Source organism: Cyprinodon tularosa, unplaced genomic scaffold (genome assembly GCF_016077235.1).
Source record: "Cyprinodon tularosa strain WSP-4 unplaced genomic scaffold, ASM1607723v1 ctg498, whole genome shotgun sequence".
Classification (NCBI taxonomy): domain Eukaryota; kingdom Metazoa; phylum Chordata; class Actinopteri; order Cyprinodontiformes; family Cyprinodontidae; genus Cyprinodon; species Cyprinodon tularosa.
In genome coordinates, this window is record NW_024039227.1 from 448,931 (window position 1) to 469,926 (window position 20,996).

The 20,996-nt window shown below is 38.8% G+C and overlaps 1 protein-coding gene across 1 annotated transcript in view; it reads right to left on the reverse strand.

The window, feature by feature from the left end:
• Positions 1-554: 554 nt before the first annotated feature.
• The window catches only part of LOC119794911, an 80,913-nt gene continuing 60,471 nt past the window's right edge, over positions 555-20,996 (reverse strand). The window contains exons 21-25 of the mRNA XM_038302675.1: positions 18,693-18,817; positions 17,634-17,779; positions 11,588-11,690; positions 8,393-8,532; positions 555-1,257 (exon numbers count right to left, since the gene is read on the reverse strand). Of these exons, the coding sequence (XP_038158603.1) occupies positions 1,134-1,257; positions 8,393-8,532; positions 11,588-11,690; positions 17,634-17,779; positions 18,693-18,817 (638 nt within the window). The 3' untranslated portion in view covers positions 555-1,133. The remainder of the gene's footprint in view (positions 1,258-8,392; positions 8,533-11,587; positions 11,691-17,633; positions 17,780-18,692; positions 18,818-20,996) is intronic.

Genomic DNA, 20,996 nt, shown 5'->3' on the forward strand with positions numbered 1-20,996 from the left:
CCTCATGTTTAAAATGTGAAAGAGTCAAGTTTGTGTGCAATGATTTTTAATCGATTGAACTCGACACCACCTGAAATATGAGTTTTGTTTTGTTTTTAAACACACTTAATTTTTTTCGCTTTATTTATCAATCCAAAATGTGTACATAATTGTTCCCCTTTTCTTAACAGGGATCTGAATACCTGGGACGTATTTTAGACTGTGGAAAGATGAACCCTTAACAATAATGTATCAAAAACTCTTCATACACAGACTGGTAGCTGTAGTATGATTCTAATTGTTTTCATATTTTAATTAGAACATTAATGACAAGTTAACTGATTGCTGCACTATTTATAGTTATCCACCCATTTACTGTAAAGCCTTAAAACATTCTGGTACAGTAAATAACTTTTAAGAGTAAGATAACTGATAAACTAAAGTCCAGCTGTGTGGAATAAAATTGTCACATGATGTGGCAGTTTAGACCGCAGTTGCCACTAGGCTGGTGGTTTTCAAACGCAGTTGATCATTGAGATCCACTGTCCGTCATGTTTTAGCTGTTTTTCTGCAGGACACATATGCATCAAATGATTTTATTAACTCCTCGTGAGCAACCACAGGTTGTAGGGGCCAGCTAATCACCCTTTTATATAAGTTAGGTGTGTGGAAGCAGGGAAAGACCTGAAACATGCAGGACAGTGGGTCCTAAGGATGAAGTTTGAAAACCTCTACGCTACGCTTTTTTGTTATATTTGTTTACATATTGTACATAACAAAGAATCAGAATTGTAAGGACGTCCTGGTAACGATTCTGTTGAAAGTCTCACAAAATCCATTACAATTCAAGGTTTAGGAACAACAAAACATGAAATATGCCAAGGGGTTGAATGTTTTTGCAATATACTAGATGTACTGTAGGAAATCCAAGATAACATAATTTCAAACCTAACAATAGCCCACATTTCAAGATTAAACATTTCTCCTATGCAGCTTAATTATCCTACTAGGGACAAACACTCACTGTAAGGATGGGTGGAACATTGAATCATGTGACTTTATACTCCATCATGTAAGAAGTTGGAACATCTAACCTATGATCAAATGTGGCCCCTCATAGTGAAAAAAAAAAAAAAAACTTATTTTCATAGTGGCTAAACGTATGTCTCAAGTTGTCCTTTACGATGGCTTGTCACCATGGACTTCATCGCTTTGTCTGGCTTTAGGTCTGTTCTTCTGAGTACACGCTTTGCTCCAGCAATGGGATCCCACCTCCACCTATAAGAGAATATAGAGTCACTGAAAAATTCTAGAAAATATCACTCTCAATTTATATTTGTACCTCCTTTGTTATAATCAAACTCAGACCCTCATTTTTTTGGGACCAAGAACAAGTCCCAATCAGACCCAATAAACCTGGCACGTATGGATTTACACTGAGGAAGGAAAAGGAGGAACCTTGGTTGCAAGCTTAATTCTCACAGTATTTGTGAATTCAACACAATATAAAAATCCCTTCTGTCCTGCTACTGCCTCAGCAGTTTAGCTACAGTATATGGGGTGGCTATTTGATAAGTACCTGACCTGGAATGTGTGCAAGAGTTTGGTCCTCCACGTGGCTTATTTACATCAGCGCACCAAGCTAGAGTTTGCTTTGGGGTGAGTCAACAGAATTCACAGTGAATTCTGGATAGGCGTTCACCGGATGCCTTCCAATTTAGGCCTGTGTTTGGTTGCCATTAGCTGGATGACTGAATTTTTAAACAGGCAAACTCAAATTCATTTCAGTTTACTGTATAGTGCCAATTCATAACAGTTGTCATCTCAAGGTATTTTACAGTGGCAATTTATCCATAAAAATAAAATAAGTAGAGAACAACCAGAAAAAGGGGTTTAGATGGGTGGAAACTAGTGTTGTTTTTGACAGCCATCTTAGATTTAATCTTAGTCTTCAGGACGAAAGCTATTATTAGTTTTAGTCGCATTTTAGTCATTATGATATGTGAAAGTCTTAGTCTGTTTTGGTCGAATAAAACTTTAAAAGGTTTTAGTCTAGATTCAGTCAGTTATAATGCAAAAAAAGTTAACATTTATGATTTCGAATAACAACCATATTCTTTACCAGACTGACAGCTCTAGTCTAGATATGATAATAGATGGGTGTAGAATGCTGCAATGCTATTCAGAATTGCTGTTTGTACAAAAACTTTGATTTATATAATTAAAATTCAATTTTTATATGAATTGCTGCCTTACTTTATAAAACAGTGTCTCACAAAAGCTGTGGAAATAGCAGTTCTAGTTAAACACATTATATTGGTTAATATAGGAGACAGACAAGCTAAGAAAATGTACAATAAAGGAATGGTTTTACATATACTGTGAAATGTTTCCATCCACAAGCTAACACTTCTTAAACTATTATGAATTATGCATTACACACATAATAAAATTTTCAATTTGGCCATTGGTTATCACTGCTCAGGGGTGAGTGTAGATTTAAATTCACAGGGTTTTGGTTTAAAAAAAAAAATACAGAGAGAACCTACATAATTGCCTTTTAATTACATAGCAATCCAGATCTAAATTGAATGAATATGCTAATTAATGTTGAAATATTTAAAGGAAACAGAGAAAATATTTTAATGACATTACCAAGAAACATTTACATCATGTCTAAATAGATAGACATGGGAACAATGAGAGAGAAATATTCAAAGATCTATGTACCTTTTCACCTGGGTCTTTATAAGAAACCGTATGTTATAGAATATTTTCTTTGTTATAATTTAGGGATTCGTTTTAGTAGAAATAAAAAAATATTTAGTATGACCTCTTGTGAGTTGAAAGAAATAAAATGTGGATAGTTGGACAAAGGGATTTTTTACACTTGGCAGACGGTGATCAACCACATATAGTTTATGAAGTAGCAAGAGCATGAAGAGCCATACTGCTGAGCAGTATTGGGAAAGTTCTCTTTCTACGTGAACTAGTTCAAAGTTCAGTTCACACATTTTAAAATGAACTAGTTCAGTTCATAGTTCATAATTCAAAACCAAAAAATGAACTAGTTCATAGTTCTTTTTTTTTTTTTCATAATTGCTCAATTACACCATAGCCTACTGTAGAACCACAGACAGCAATTATTTTATCAGTTGTAACACTGAAACTGTGCGTCAGATTTCATCTTCATATCCAGTTTTGAATCCTTAGCCAACCAGGGTTTACATTAGCATTGAGGGGACAGATTTCCCCATTGTTGCTTTAACGCTTTGTTGCTGTCCATTCACTTCACACTAGTAGCAGCTGCAGCTTTCACCCCTACAGTATATTCTCAAAAACATCAGGAAAAATGTGCTGCTTGAATGGTCTTTTTTATGAGGAATTATTAAAAGAAAAATAGGAAAGTAGTCTTTAAGGTGCAAATGTTATTTTTTATTTTAATAATTTTTTCCATTTGAAATTCCATTTCAATACATACTAAAAAGGAATACTGGAATCCTGGAAAATTATACCAGGCAGGTTTAACAAACAAGTTACATGGATAGTAAAACCCTCAAGAACAGGGGTCTTCTATGTTTTCCAGACCAAGGACCCCCAAACTGATGGCGAGATGGAGCGGGGACCCCCTAACTATATATATTGTATGAAATTGTGTCCTATAGTCACTCTATTACAGATGGAGTAATGTAAAGAAATTAATTTCTCCCGGGGATTATTAAAGTTTTTCTGATTCTGATTCCTGGTTGTTGTGAAGGAAACGGTGCCCAGCTTGAAAGAGCTCCTGTGTGTCGCTGAATGTGAGCATTGATGACTGAAAGACATCTTTTGTCTCCATTTATCTGTTTACTACAGTGTGTTGATTTCATGTTAATGAGTATTTAAAGACATTTCAATTAGTGGGGGAAAAAATTGCAGGGGGGGAATATAAAAATATCAACTAACCATGCAGACCCTCATGCAGTACCTCCGTAGACCCCCTAGGGGTCGCGGATCCCCTGTTGAAGACCTCCGCTCAAGAAGATTTTACTAACACAAACTGAGGGACCAGGCTGAGGTAGGAATTTAAGGTTACTGAAGACCGGATTTTTTTACTGAAAGCCGGCAGGCAAACTTGTTGCCATCATCCTCACCGACCACCTGGTCATAAAACTGTTTTAAGTGATCATACTGCTGCTTTGTCGCCTCCACGCTGCTGTGGCTTCCACGCGGCATTTTGTTTAGATGACGCACGCGGCTGTAGGCTACGACACTGGTAGCTGGTGTTGCCAGATTGGGTGTTTTTCCCGCTAAGGCCTGTTTACGGTGTGATTTAGCCAGGGTTTCGCCTGGAGGACTCTATAGAAATCTGGCAACCTATTGAACGGAGCTGAACTGAGAAAGCGTGCCGTTCACAGACACCAGAATGAACGAGTTCACAATAACGTTCATCTGGCAGTAATGCAGTACGTTCAGTTCACGTTCGCCCAAAATATGAACGAGTTCATGAACTTTCGTTCAATGAACGCGTTCAGGCACAACACTGCTGCTGAGAGACTCTGACCTATGCGCATGCAAAGACGCATTTCTGCACAAGTAGAGCTGGAAGGGTAGAGTTTGTCAGAGTTGAGCGTGCAGTACGTATCTATACGTGTCTATCTGTGTATATGCAGAATGTGCGGTGCTGCACGCCAAACAAGACTTACAAAATTACAGCACAATGATGCCTTTTAAAAGTCTGACCGACCACCTGTTAATTCTTTTGCAGTCTGGTCTTGTTGACGAAAACTTAAACCTATGACTAGTCATATTTTATTCATCAAATATCCATGTTTAGCTCATCAATTTTCATTATCGTCATGAAAAAAGGATCATCAACTAAATAATTCATCATCATTGAAGAAAACAACACTGGTGGACACGCTGGATATTGATAAGAGGGTTAATACTTTCTGACTGACCTGGCTGACAGGGGTAACCAAAGACTGAAATCACAATCATTGATTAGAACATCAGAGCGATGAGGTCGAAATACAGCATGCCAGTGCAAAGGGTTATGAGAGTAAATAAGAGAGAGGAATAATTTTGGGTGTGAATGTTTGTTTGTGTTTCAGTTTGATGTGAGTTTTGGTATAAATGGGGTTGACCAAAACATTTTTCAGCCTTTTCTTTAGCCCTCAATGAGTTATAGCCGTTTAGGATTACCGCAAATCTAAAACATTTACACAATCTGAACTATGCTCCTCTCTTTTAACCTATCAATCATGATTGAGATGTGTGGTGCATCCACCCTCTGTCTCTTTTGGTTAAGATGAACTGTCTTCCTTGTCTTTTTTCTTTGTTTCAGATATTGGCTCTTGTTTTGTCAGAAAACGTATTGTCAAAACTGCTGAATCGTTCAATTATCTCATTAATCCTGCACAAGAAAAGATCTAAATTAAGGTATAGAGGATGTGCAGCTGATGTCAGCCGATCACGTGACACTCGTGACTCCTCCCTGTTGATGGCAAAACAACCTCACTTACATGGAATATGACCAGCAGTTATTGCAGTTTTTCTTTATATTACCTTGAAAAAAAAGAACAAAATCAGGGTAATCTTGTGCATATTGGTGTACCAACTGATAAAGAAAAGAAGATGGCATCTCATTTGATCACATCCCTAAAGACTGAGAAAGGCGAACAAGATGGGTGGTAACCAACAACAACTGGCAGAATTTCCAGCAATAACGTCATAAATAGTTTTTTATGCTTAAATTGTTGTTGTTGAGATTTTTTATAAACTAAGATACATAGATTGCTTCTGACACTAGTCAAAAACAAGTGAAGGATTTCACCTTTCAACAGCCATCTAGAGTTCCCCAGCATATTATAAGCCTGACGGGCCGTGAAGCTTTACTGGCTCCCCTGCCCAAAATAAGCATAAGTTTAGTATTTTCAAAGCATGGAAGTTTGAGAACGAAATAAAATGGTGAGTAAGGCTCTGGTCTGGTAGAAAGCCTCCCCATCAAAATAGCCAACAGGCTAGCTGTTATTATAGCTTTACCCAAAGCATGTCCTCCACACGTACCTCCCACCAGGGGAATGAGGTAGTGCACTCCCCCGCTTGGTTTACAAAAATACAAAAAGGCATTTAAACTTTGATAATCCTTCATTGCTTTCCTTAAAAAGCCAAATAATGATACAAGTCGTTGTAGGCAAAGATGGGGATGTCAAAGGCAATCTTGAACCTGTGAAAACAAATTAGCAGGCAAATTTTAGGGATCCTGCACTCCAACAAGAGAATGTTGAGCAATGTAGCACTGTTTTAACTCCCCATCTGGCAGATTCTCTTCTCATTTTGTATCATATTTCTGTAGTAAATACTCTATAGTAAATACTGTATTATTACAGTGCCTGCAGGTGGGTTTATGCCTTTCAAAATGGTGGCATAAATAGACAGCATGTCTTCTAAAGTTATTTATGTGTACTTGTTCATGAAGATGGCCTTGCCATTACCTCTCGCTTACAATACCTCAAGGCTGCACAGTTTAATTTAATTACAGAATGGTTTATAAGGGATTCTGACTCCATTTACTTGAGCCCTGAGTCTACTTATTTAAACAGTATTCCTTGATAGAACCTGCTATGACTTTTGGGCAGTAGCACCATTACATGTAGTATCATTACTAGCTTAACTACATTTGTCGGTAGCATGGTTGTAATGTCGATTTTTTCTACATCATATAGCTTTTCACTAGTGATAGCTACTTTTATGGCCCTGTAACAATGTAGCATCCACAGAAGCTTCAAGCTACATTTCCCAAACATTTATAGCCCTCAAACCAGGGATGTTTTCGTCAATGATGAGAAAATTATTTTGTTGATGTTCCTGATATTTATGACGATAACGAAAACTGACGAGTTAAACTTTGATGACGAAAAACATGACCAGTCATGGGTGTGAGTTTTCATTGATGGTAGGATACGACACTAAATAAAATGTTAGCGGATGGTCTGTCAGAGGTTTAAAATGAATAATTGTGTTGTAATCTGCTGAGCAGTATCAGCCATGCTGCTGCGTCCTGTTTGGTCATGCCCCCCACCTGGCGTGCAATGGTAGACATTCTGTAGGATCACAGATGGATAATGGCACCATCAGCAGGGGTAAAAGTAGAGTGGAATGGTTCGGTATTGCCCGCTCAACTCTGACGAACGTCTTTGTTCATGCTTAGCTCTGATGCTACGTTCACGCCTAAAGCAGCAAGAGCAACAAAAACACGCGTGCTGCTTCATTTTTGATGCTTGAACAAGTTTAGTTCTGTCACGCAGCTAAGCATCTTTGCTGTTCTGACTGCACGTTCGAAAAGTGGATCTGATGCGCCTTAGGCGGAGCTACCTTATCCTTTCTTTGCCTGTAACAATGGCAGCTACAGTATATATGTTGTGATCTGTGGGAATAAAGTAGTTTTAATGTTTTTAACTGAGAAAGTCCACATGAAAACTTCATCTGTGCAGTCAGTTCATCAAGATTACCATCCTGCCTTCAAACATTATTTCACAGTCGGAGCCACTCAGACCCCCATACACCGCTGGTGCCCTGTCACTAGAAATCCCGTTCAACGGCAGCCTCTGGCCCGGTCGCCTCTTCGCTGTTTGCCGCAGCAGCTGGAAGGTGATTTTGCTGTACGCAATCCAAACTGTACTCTCTGGATCAGCAGCGCTGCATCTCTCTCCCTGCCAGCTCCCAGATTAGCTTCTCTTATTGGTTGATGTGTTGCGTCAAGCACCAAAAGTTAAATTTTTCCAACTCCAATAGCAGCCGCATTTGCAGCACTTTGCGCTGCACCTGCTGCTCAAAACGCGCTGCCGGACCTGTTGCTGCGCCTTGATGCGCGTCAACCTTTGACCTGCTGCCTTTGCTGCTTGCGATTTGAACGTACAGTAGCATGAGTCTGCGCTTAAAGCTCTACACTCCACACTGGTTCGCTCTCAGCAGTATGGCTCTTCCTGCCCTTGCTACATAAACTGACTGGTCATCTTCTGCCAAGCATAAAAAATCAGTTTGCCTAACTATCAAGATTTTTTGTACATGCTACATGCTATGCTGTAAATTATGCTGGCATTAAGAAAATGTGGCTAGTCAACAAAGAGACACAGAAAAAAGAGCTTTAGATTGTTACAACTGTTCAAGCACTATGTTCAAATTTGGCCTATTAACTATATTCTGTAGTTGACAGATCACAAAATTTCAATTATGTTAAAAAGTATGTTGAACTGTTATTATGATTATATTTGTGTAAATACCAGTGTGGGGCTGAGTTGGTAACTCACTGACTGTACAAACAATGTACAAGTGATAGAAGTGAGACATTTTCACTAAATTGTCTCTCTCTAAGTACTAGGGGTTGCACAAAGAGTCAAAATAATTTTTTTCTTTTGGCAAAATGACTTACTTTGCTATGTATTTTTCAATGGCCTTCCGTTCATACACCGCTCCATGCCTTGTTTTTACTGGATCACAAAATATCCTCTTGGTTAGAGGACAAATTAGATGTGGAGGTATAAACTCCTTCTCTTCCTCCTCCACCAGTTCCTTTAGAATGGAAATAGACAGCACATATTAGGCCATTATTTATTGTAAACTCACAAAGAATATAAATCCATTTATTTCACATTAAAAAGGATAAATCCAACTCTTACTTATTCAAGTGTGACATTGTAAAAGCCCCAGATTAGAGCAAAAGGATAACCCTCATCAAAAGTTGATAACGATTTTTTATATTTTGTTTTGGGGAAAAAAAATTCTGAATTTAGGGAGTGGTTACTCAAGCTGAGAAGAGCCCTTAAGTTTTACATTTTGTCAAAAAATTACATCTGGAAATTAAAAGCACATGGAAAGCAGAGACCCTCGCCAACCATCTAATTTCCCTGCCTCAGCATTCTAAATCTGGATCCATATCACCACCAAGATCTAATAGGGCTTAGATGGGTTAAGAAACATCTGTGGTAGAGATCCTCTTGTCCTCAGCCTTTTCAACCAACAAAAACTAACACTTCCAAAAACATCCCCTTGGGGAGCAATGGGCTGTCATTGTGCGGTGCGAGCAGTGTGAGGTTAAGGGTCTTGCTCAGGGACCCAGAGTGGATGTCTGTGGGAGTGGGGGATGTAACTCATAACCTCAGGACTCAAAGCCCTATGCCCTAACCACTAGGCTGCCACTCCCCACTGAAATACCAGGGGCTCATAGAAGAGGTGGAGAAAATCTGGTGGGTAAAAGCATCAGTGGTACCCGTGGTTATTGGGGCACTCGGGCAGTGACCTCAAAATTCGAGGAGTGGTTTGGTTACAGCAGATCCCTGGAAATACATCAGACATCTTGGTCTAGAAAAGTGCAGCTCTAGGAACAGCAAAGATACTGCACAGAACCCTCAAGCTCCAAGGCCTATATATATATATATATATATATATATATATATATATATATATATATATATATATATATATATATATATATATATATATATATATATATATATATGATGCCACTATATGAATTGAAAGCTAAATTTTTCGAAAAAATTCTTAGAGATAGGGCCAAGGATGAGGTAGGTCTTTTTTGTCTCCGTCCCCATCTCCCGATACGCTCTCACCTGTGTCAGACCTTTAAGACATTTCGGCTCTGTTTGAATTTATGGACTGCGTCCTCTGAAGGCCAGATTTAAAGACCAATTACGTCATAGCGTGGCCCGAGGTCTGGTCGGATTCCAAGACTCCTCGATACATGGCTACATGGCCTAAAAATGCGTCCTTCTTTTAGCCCGATTTGAAGGACGGGTCCGATGTATCCTAGCTATCGTTGGTTATCCCAGGATTCATTGAGAGATCAAGGAAGCCGGCTGCTCCTTGATCAGAGGAAAAAGGTACTTGGCGCCAAACAATGATGAATATTGAAAGTTCAGTTTAATATATACAAGTATGTGAATAGTTCCGTCTGAAATGAATGAAAATAGTTGTTTCAATGGTTGTTGAGTCAAATATGTGGCGGTAATGTTTGATTTATCTAAATGTTTTTACCTGTTACTGTGTAAATGGGTTTGGCTGTAATTTTAGGACAGATTCTAATATATCTGCACTGTGAGGAATATAAATCTGATAGGATTTTTATTTTGTAATTGTTATTTCGCACAATTTGCTTAACTAAGTATTTTTGTTGTTGAATATAGTTGTTGAATATAAGAAATTTTGCAGATATATGTTTTTATAAATACATTGTTTAGATTTACTTATATCATTCTACCCCTTGAATAGAAAAGAATAGAATAGAATAGAAAATCCCTTTATTGTCCAAGAAGGGGATATTCTGGTGTTTATAGCAGCAAAAAGATTATTGTAAAAAATTGTCATACAAATATAGACCTTAGAATTTTGTAGAAGAATAACATAATAGTGAAGAGTTAAACGATAAACAATAAAATACTGTGCTGTAAAGGGTTTTAACAAAATAAAAAACAGAGCACCTAGAGAAAAACAATCATCATATGGCTATGGACATTTGTACAGTAATGGATATCTGAAAATAGAAGCAGCATCAGAGATGTGCCAAATGGCAGCAGCATGTTATTTAACTGACTAAGGTTTCTATCATTACATTTGCTTTTATTTGTTCATGCTCCCGGTGGTTGGAACCTTTATTCCACTCCTGATTCTCATGAGGAGTCATGTAGTCTTTCTAAACTTTACAATAAAAAAGAAAAAGAAACAGTTTTGAAAGGTTCAGTATTAATTAATTTCCTGCTCTGTGTGTCAACTCTCATAGTTGCTAAGCGACAGAGCATATGGCAGAGAATGCCTTGGGAAGGATGGGTTTGTTTGAATTCACAGCCAAAACTCTTCTGTTCTCCTTATTTTCATGGACTTTGAAGGATCCAGTCCAAGTACACTGTGTCCTTGGAAGATGCAGACCATGAACTCAAACCCAGCCTTCAACATCTTTTTCTGAATCAGACATTGTAGCATGGCATAGACAATTCACGTTTACAGTTTGAAGAACACCTGCTGGCTTCTGATGATTTCCTTTAGCTAAACAATGAGTGTTTGCGTTCTATGACTCATCCTATTACACTAGTTTTCACTAGATGTGGATGGAGCCAATGATCTGCATTGGATGACGTGAAATAAATATTTATAAACATTAAAATGAAGCCAAGAGTAACGAGTAACTTTTTTTTTTTTTTAATGTAAGGAATAGAAAGTACAGACACTTGTGTGAAAATGTAATGAGTAGAAGTGAGACTTAGGAGGAAAAATAAGTAATGGAGTAAAGCATAGATACCTAAAAAGTGTACTTAAGTAAAGTAACGAAGTATTTGTACTTCGTTACCTGACACCTCTGCCTAAAGTGCAAAACAACTCACTTGTAAATGTGAAAAGATCTCTGGTTTGAGGATAGAGCTTTTTAACAGATAATCATTTTTTAAATATTTTGTAAATCTCCACTTTTTAAATTGTATTTAAACACTGAATATACACGGTTGATGAATAAAGCTCCATGTGGTTGTTTTTAGCCTATGCAGAGTACTTTCAAGGTTCCATATCTCCCCCCCACCACCATTTTCCTTGCAACAAAACACTAAGAATAACATGTTACCTTTTCCTTAACCTCCAGCGTTTCTGCTGCAGCTTCCTCTGTTTTTTTTCTGGCTTCTTGTTCATATGATTCTTTACTGGTCAAGTATTCCTCTGCCAGAATGCTTTAATGAAAAAAGAACAATACATCTATTAACATTCACAAGAATCTATGGACAATTCAAGGATCAAGGAGTAATCTTATATATTATATCATAGTTAATTTATAAGTGTCATGATTTTGGTGCTGATGGCTGGCTTGATTGCTGATTTCCTTTACCTGTCTAGCTCTGCCCTGTTGCTCATCAGATCCACCTGTTCCAGTTTCCTATTTAAGCTCCCCGTTTCTTAGCCATTGGTGCAAGATAATTCTTAAGCCTTTGGTGTAGAGAGTCTTCTAGCGTACTTTAGTATTCCACTGTCTGCCTCGCCTGAATTCTGGATCCTACGCTCTGAGCTAATGACAGAATAACCGGCCAAACATGGACCTATAGGCAGACGGACAGTGGCGCTCAGAGGGAGAGCAGAGTATTTCCTGGCTTGAATCAGGCATGCAGGAGATTCTTAGTTACCTGCGTAATCAGGCTACCTCCACTCCCGCTCCTCCGCCTTTGACAGCTGCCATGCCTTCCTCACCTGCTGATAGATCAGCTTGTCTTGAAGCACCTCTGTCCCCTCCCAAAATGTGAGTCATAACATTGTCGGACCTTTTTGACGTAATTTCAGATTCACTTTGAATTTCAGCCCTCCGCGTTTCCCTCTGATGGATCTAAATTGACATACGTAATCTCTCTGTTAGTGGGCAACAGAGAGAAAGTGGGGAAAGTCAGAGTGGCTAAACAATCCTCGCCTGCGTAATTCTTGCGGGGATTTTTCTGAGGAACTAATCCAAGTTTTTTTCCCAGTTCTTCCTAGTAGGGAAGCTTCCAGAGGACTTCTGTCAATTAGTCAGGGTGATCAATCTGTGATGGATTTTATCACTGACTTCCATCTGTTATCCGCGGAAGTCGACTTTCCCTCGACCAGCTCCTCGCCCCGCTCCCTTCGCACTTGTGTCAGTTTCTGGTTCGGCTTGTATGCCAGATCCCAAACGGATGCAGTTGGGATGCACAGGCCTGTTCAAGGAGGGGAAGAATTGATGTCAGCAGCTTAACCCGTTTTTCTACAAGGAAATCTAGTGAAGTCTTGTCCTATAAAGGGTGGAACTTGGCTGGGTCATACTAGACTCTCTGCCTCCCCAGCTCTCCTGTTACCAAGATCTCATGACCATCCAGTAACGACGGCCCCGGCACCCACGGAAGCTGATTGTTTTTCTACCCCTTACTCTGAATCTGATCTGGTGGATGTTTTTTTTATGTACATAAGGAAGACCTATTTTCCTTCCGATTACCTCCCTCCGCTAGCCACAATCCATATGTATCCAAGCCTGAGCACCTTAGTGGGCCAGTCCCAGAGCCTGAACCCTGTAGTCGGGAGAGCCCCCGAGGCTTTAGCGGGTCTGATCTTTTTTTAAGCCCCAGTTATTTTTAGGTGGCTAAGCGGACCACCCTTTAGAGTGACCCCGTTTTAGTGTGTTTTTTTTTGTCTTGTTCCCTCCCTTCAGAACTTCTGGATCCTATATTCTGAGCTTATGACAATATGTAGCCAAATGAAATTAATAAGTTATTATTTCAAAAATTATGTACCTATTATACCTTTTCTGTTTTTCGCCCCTTGAATATACAGCTGCCTGCAGTATGGCTATGTTTTCCTTATGGTAAGAATTATAAAACATTTGTGGTGTAACAGCAGGGGCTGTGCAATAAAAAAAAACAACAATACATATCACAATAGACATCTAATCAATATTAATAGTAAATATGTTGAATAGAATGTTCGTTAATATTGCTGAACTCTGATACAATACCTGCATGCAATTATTTAGGGTAATAGCATACAGTTATTGGCTACCCTAGTTGTATGTTTTTTATTCTGTTAATATCCTCTCTGTTTTTGGTGGTAGGGGTTGTTCTCTTGACTTTTCTGAGGTTCAATGATTTCTATTGCTCTGCTGTATTTAGTAATAAGTTTTTCTTACTAAACCACTGTGGTCGGAAAATTTTGATATCTATTAATTTCCTATTTCATGCATTAATTTATGCTATTTACTCATTAAAAAATATTTTTACTCAGTCTGTTTCACCTGCAAGGCCACAAAATTTGAGTGAGCGGAGAGTTTGTAGACAGTCAGACTTATTCCCATAACAAGCCAAATTCTTTCTCAATGTTTATTCATAAAATTTTACTGTTTAATCAAAGTGTATGTAATTTGTTTTGACTGTTCTCTCTTTGAAAAGATGTAATAAAATGCCCCACAGGGAAATCCATCAATCTGCCTTTCTATTTAACTGAAGTGAATACTTGAATACTTTTTTCCAACGGCAAGGCGCTGATATGATCAAGTAAAATGATAAAATCAAATACAAACAGCCCGGTGGTTGGGGACCGCTGATCTAGATGATCTAAGTGCATAGACAATTTTAAGGTATACTTTATCGTTTAAGAAAATATTGAAAAGACTCACTGCCATTGAACACAAGAGCAGCAAAATCATTAGATGCATCTGTACACTTTACTGGACCATCTGACCTTTGTGTGTAGTATCAAAGATGAAGCAGCAAAGGCCTAATTGCTGCTCAAATCTCATCAGTTGTGTTAATGTAGCATATGGGTTAAAAAAAAAAGTTCTTACACCACTGTCTGTATGTTATGCCATAGACAAGACAAATTCCTTTTTTTTCCTTATTAACAATAGTGCATACTTCACCTGTCAAAATTAAAACAGCTACCAAACAATGGTGGGTAAATCTAGCACCTGTTTTTCCTTCATACTATTCATATAACCAGATAATTTTAAACTTGCGGTCTCAAACTCAAATTCTTGGGGGGCAATGTCCAGCAAGATTTAGATATGTCCCTCACCCTACACACCTGAAATAAATGGCTAAGCTACCTGATGTTGGGATCAAATGTTGATGCTGTAACTGGGACTACTCCCCTCTGAATGCACATCCCTCTGACCGAGTTTTTAAAGGAAATAAAACCTAATCAACTTTATGTTGCCGGTGGCCCGTGGCTGCTAAAGGCCAGGCTAAGCGTTTCTCAGTTGAAGTCTACAATATGTAGCGACCAAATCCCTCCTGAGAGGTCTATGTTTGCTAGACCCAGTCAAACCACCTTTCCTACAATCCAGAAAGAGATAATCACAGTGATCATCCTTCCTACGATTCAGAAGGAGCTGATGGTAGTGGCTGTTTTTTTTTTTCATGCAATTCAAACCGAGTTGAACATAATGTTTCCTGAAACCTCTTGCTACAGCAGAGGGAGAGCTAATCTTGCTCTGGGAACGTTAATCTTACCGCTGAAGGAGCAACAGCGGGGCCTAATTGCTGTTTGCGGAAGAGCCATTTGATACCATTGACCGGTGCCTTACTGATCCTGCCTAAGAGGACCCGCCAGAAAGCTGCTCCATGAGGGGCGTTGCGAGCAAACTGCGATAGGTAAAGGGAGACATCCTGGGCTGCCGTGCGTTAAAACATTAACCCCCCCCAACAAAGTTGCCCCTTGTTATTGAATCAGACTAACACAAATCTCTTTGAGGGCTGCTGTTGGATGAACGGACTGGACTGAATGCAGGTCCTGCAAAGAACCGAACCGAGGCGAAGGCCTTCCACTCCACCTAACCAAATATTAACACCCATCCTTCCCCCTTTCCTACTGATGCTTAATAAGTGCTCTGCTTGGGTGAACTATGTAGAATAGATAGTTCGAACTAAATGCTAATGTTCACTGGACTGGCTAGCATCATAAGGTCCAACTACCTCATGCTGGACACACTGTAGAGACCACTTGTGAACTTTAACCTTTCCTTTGTTTCAGGTGGACCTGCCCTTATCAGCTTAACTAACCCTCTTCTTTCAGCCTCATCACAGTTTAATGCATTCATGAGTCATTATAAATTTTTCACTATAAACCGAATCAAAATGCACCGTTTTGACTGCATTTAACATCTCTGCATCAGGGTTTATTCTTATTTATCTGAAACTACTTTAAAGCAACTTTCAATGCATTAAATGTTTAGTGGAGGATGTTATTTTTCCGGGTGGATCATCAAAGTAAGTGCTCCTCAAAATTGTCAATCATTCGGTGATATGTTTACATAGGGCTGTCCTACGTGTTCGTCCCCATTTTTTCTTACAGGTGGTGAGTTTGACATGTTAAAAAAATGCAAATCTTCTTTGGGAAAGTAAGATTGTAAGAGCGATGCAAACAGCAACTTTTAAACAGAGCTGTCTCGCACACATTTAATAGGTGTTCCCTCGTGGCAGCAGGTACAGGGTTATGTATGTTTTTTATAGTGGAGAGGGTGGGTCTTTTCAAAAATCCCTGAAAAACCTCCACTATACTTTTAAGCCTTCAAAGTCGAACATTCATCAGAGGATCTTAAACTGACCCTTAATCCCTCTTCCCCTTTTATTTGTTTATTTGCTTATTTTTATTAGCGTTCATATAATAATACTGTGTGATTAGTAGCTAATAAAGGTACCATTGTATTTTAACCCATGGTCTGATGAGTTTTCTTTACAGAGTGAACAATTAAACACTTGGATTCACACTTGGATTGGCTGGATTTACTCTTCTTTTAATTGCATCCGAATGAACAGAGACATATTTATTTGGTTGGTGATTAATAACTCTGCTGATAGCCATAGCCCAAATTACTAAATTGGTGGAGGCAACAGAATTTTTAACAGCTGATTCAGGAGTCCAACCTGTTGAGGCTATAAAGACTATGAACCCTGTTCAGTAAGCAAATTACAGTTATAATTATTTAAATGATAATAATTAATTAGTTTTACCCTTAATTGTTAAATTGTTAATTAACTATAACTTTCAGTTCTAGTTATTTAATATATTTGTAATCTTCTGGTAAACTTACAAAAAACTGACAAGCCTGCAATCAAGCTACAGAGAGCACTGCTGATGAGCTTATGTTGGGATCAGGTGTGTGAGAGCAGAGACACATTTTAAAGTTACAGGACACTAGCTCCTAAGGTCTGGAGTTCGAGACCACTGTTTTAAGTATTTGTGATTTGTTCTTGCTGTAAAGCTGAAGATTCATATGGTTGAAAATTATCTCTGCACAAGTTTTTTTTTTTAAACTTGGATTATCAGTTTCTGTTCACAAGTTAAGGCTTGTTGACATAGCAACATAATCATGTCGATTTTTGCCCTTCCAAGAGCCCTTGATATCGACAGCCTCTCGGTGCTAATAATCGCTGAAATGTCATGCGTCATGTGTGGTGCGTTCAGAGAGATAAAGTCTGCTTAGTACACCATTTTGACCACGCAAAACAGGGAAATCCAACATGCTGGATTGCTGTGGCCCTATATCCTGTAGTGTGTGGTGTCCACCAAGCCAAACATGCTCTGGAGTTTAAAATTCTTAACTTTTGCAGCTCATTGCTGGAAGTCAACAAATCAGAGAAGCTGATCCATGAGTTGGCTTAAGATGCTGCATCAGAGCTTTGATCTCTCCTTTATAAAACAACAACAATTAGCATGAATGTAAGAATGTTTTTGTTTTTTTCTTCACATACAAATAAAATTAAGACTGCTTTGATCAGTTCACTAAAATATTTTACTTGATTCTGGTTAAAAAATGGTAAAAATTCATTAACTTGCCTAGAAGAAAAAAATTTTATTTCATATTTTGGTACTTGCAGTTTTTACCCGCTAAACAACACTTTTTATTCAGATCCAACCACTATAAATGGCAGAGGGAAATCCAACTAAAAAGCAAACTACAAAATAATTAAATGTAGGATCATAATCCTGGTTAAAGGACTGCACAGATTTTGGATTCTATAGGCCACTGTACACAGAGAAAAAAAAGTTTTATTGTCATGTGTAAGGTCTCTTAAGTTTTGAAAAATCACCTGATAATTTCAAATTCTACATGAGCTAGCTTCCCACTCCAATATATAGCATGAATATGTGGTAATTAGTAAGATGGTGACACTGGTTACCTGTCCAACGGGTCATCTGGCTCAGGAGCAATCAGCAGGCCAAACACAGCTTCAAGAATATCTCTCATTGTGATCTGAGCATTGTAGTTCCGATCAAAAATGTTGTGGCAGATGCGTCCCACATTATTGATGTTGCAGTGGTATATCTTTAATTTTAAGGAAAATAACTTCACAGATAAAAATATTTTATTGAAATACTTGAATTACTCAGGTATATTTTCATCTAAGTATCCCAGGACTACTGAAAGAAAGTGTTGATCAGGCCATGGTTTGTGTGTTTAAGTAGCTTTCTTTAACATTCACTTACCAACTTTCATACTTGCCCCTTTCCTCTCGAAGGCCTCCTACTTTTGCCTTTAAAGTGAACTGTCAAATAGTTAAAAAATCAGCTGAGTGACAGCTGCAATTTCTGGATTTCAAGTAATGATGACTTCCAGTACTTCATTATGGCGCTAGCAGTGACATTCTTCTCCCAATGATGCACACCAGATTAAGATGTGCTCCAGTGACCATTATTTTTTGGTACAGCAGGTAGAGTAAGACGTTACCCACGCCATAGCAGAAGAAACTGAATAAAGACGTATGATATCCAAGATGGACTGCAAAATTGATCTGATATGTCTCTGGTTTCCACATCCCTGTCCATGATATTTTTATATGAAATAGCCTGTGCCTTGCTCCCTGCTGGTCCACACCCTCTGCTCCTGCATCCAAATCTTATTTCTCCTAATTAGACCTCATTTTGGATTAGCTGGCGTCTTTCTTCTCCTTGGGCCTTAGTGTGATGAGGTCTTGAATTGCTCCTATACCTTCCTGTGAACGTGCTAATACACCCATCAACAGTCAGCCGGTCTTGACTAGTTGACCGCATCTTTGGCTGTTCAATTCTTTCACTGCTTTGCCTGCTTCAATAAGAGGATAACCCACAAGCATTAAACCAAATATCTAGATTTGATGAGGTAGAGGCTACAGTAGAGAAAAATTATCGTCCTATGCAAAGAAACACATTGATATTAAACATGTACAATTTTGAACTTGTGAAAATTTTAGATAGGATACATGGGTCACAAAGCGAACTGTTGGAGGCTTCACTGGGTAGTCAGGGCCAAACTGGCAATAGAGCTCAAATGTTCCTGTCTCATAAGGAGTGTCAGGCGGACCCTCCATTAGAATCTTCCAGAAAGCTGTAAAAAAGGGTATATAGGTTTAAATTATTACACAAAATGTTTACTCATGACAAAAAAAAAAAAAAAAAAACAGGAAGAGAAGGCTTGGCATTAGCTTTTCTTGTAGGCTTACAATTGTCATTGTTGGTCGCTGATACCCATCTAAGAGAATTTATCAAAATAAGTCTCCAGGAGAGCTCTGAAACTTTTCTGCAAAGCTAAAAGTACCTTTCCAACTAAAAAACTGAGACAGAACGTCCTGTGTTGAGTTGATGTCTTTGTTGTATTGTATGTTCCTCTTTAAAGCTTAGTGGGATGTCAATCTTTTCTCCACGTTTTGCTATTTTATCATCAGTTAGACACCAACTTTCAATTTTGACCAAAACCAAAGATGCACTTCAAAATTATTCAAACAGAATAAGATCACATTTCTGCTTTTCAGAATTCCCTCCCGCAGAGATTCTTGTTCTCCTGTAGAGTTTAAAGCCTACAGGAGAACCAAATAAACAGCCTTAAGTACCTTGGTCCATTCAAGATTTATATTTATTAAAATTCGTAGACTGCCTCAAACTTCCCATCTTTGTGTTCATCTAACCTTCCATGTCTCCACTTTTTCCAATTTTTTTGGCCTCTTGCTCATCTCCTGTGACCCTATTAACCGCCTGGTTCATGGAGTTAATCCATTTCTAGTAGAAAGAATGAGTACAGGACGTTTTTAAGAATAACTATTAAGCTAGACCTTCCATCACATCAGCTCTTACCTATGGATTTTTTTAGGAAGGTTATTTTGCTTCAAAACTATTTTTGTAAGTGTGAATTTGAAGTTATAGAGAGAATATATTTATTATTTGTGTTAAGGGAAAAATATATATACTATATAATTTTTTTTAAAGATTTTAATACACGTGTTTGAATTTTTTTTGCACCATTTTTTTAGATCAACTGTAGCAAAACTGAACTGAAGACATGTTTGATGTGCAACTCACAGAACACAATTTGTGTAGTTGTAATCAAGAATTTGAAGAGGTGTAACTTTTTTTTTAAAAATAGTGACCGATAAAAAAAAATCTAGTTACTAAACACCAAAGTTACAATGCACAAATGGAGCCTATGCAGAAGTTCAACTGAAGAAACTCATTGCTTTCCTTCATCCACCTGTGACACAGCCAATCAGCTTTGAACCACACCTCCACAAAAGCCAATCGGCATCCAAAGTTCATTTTAAAGGCACACTATGCAACATTTTTCAGTTAATTAAAGTGTTCCATAACATTTTGGATGATTAAATGAGTCATTTCAGGTTGAACAAAGGTATTCTCGGCCGCCCTGGTGGTCTGTGGGGGAAACACTGCACTTGCAATTGCAGGAGCACCGACCCGCACCCACAGGCTCAGAAGTCTTGCGAGAGTCAGTCTTGCTTTACGGCGAGAACTGCTACACGCCCCCACTTAAAAGCATGCTTGTTGCTAGCACAGTGGCGATCTTTGTGCAGTTATGCTACGTTCACATTGGACGCAGCAAAATCAGGTCTGCTGCTTCATTTTTGCTGCTTGTACCAGTTAGTTCTGACGCGCGGCTGAAACAGCTTTGCTACTCTGGCTGCGCGGTGCAAAAGTGTGTCTGACGCGCGTTGGGCGGAGCTTTACTGTCCTTTTGTCTGCCTTGCACCTTGCTGTGATCAGTGGGAATAAAGTAGTTTTAATATGTGTTTAAGTGAGAAAGTACACCTGAAAACGTAATCAGTGCAGTCAGTTCATTCAGGTTATCATCCTGCCTTCAATATTTTTTCTGTCGGAGCCGCTCAGACCCCCACATACCAGCGGTGCGCCGACAGTAGGAATCCCTTGATCAGCAGCCTCTGGCCGGGTCGCCTCCTCGCGGTTCACCGCGGCGGCTGGTAGGTGTTTTTCATCTAAATAATCCAAACTGCTGGCAGCAGGATAATAAAAGCCAACATATTCTGCCGGCAGATTTCTGCATTTTAAGTTAATTTAGGCGTCAATAAACTGTTTAAGAGGAGTGATCATCAGCGCTGTGTCTCTCTCCCTGCGTCAGATGATTAAACGCGCCCGACGCGCTGCTTCAGCTGCTCAGACGCGCTGCGCCTGCTGCTCAAAACGCGCCGCGGGACCTTTTGCTGCGCCTTGACGCACGTCAACCATTGACTTTGCATGTAAACTCGCTGCTTCTGTTGCGC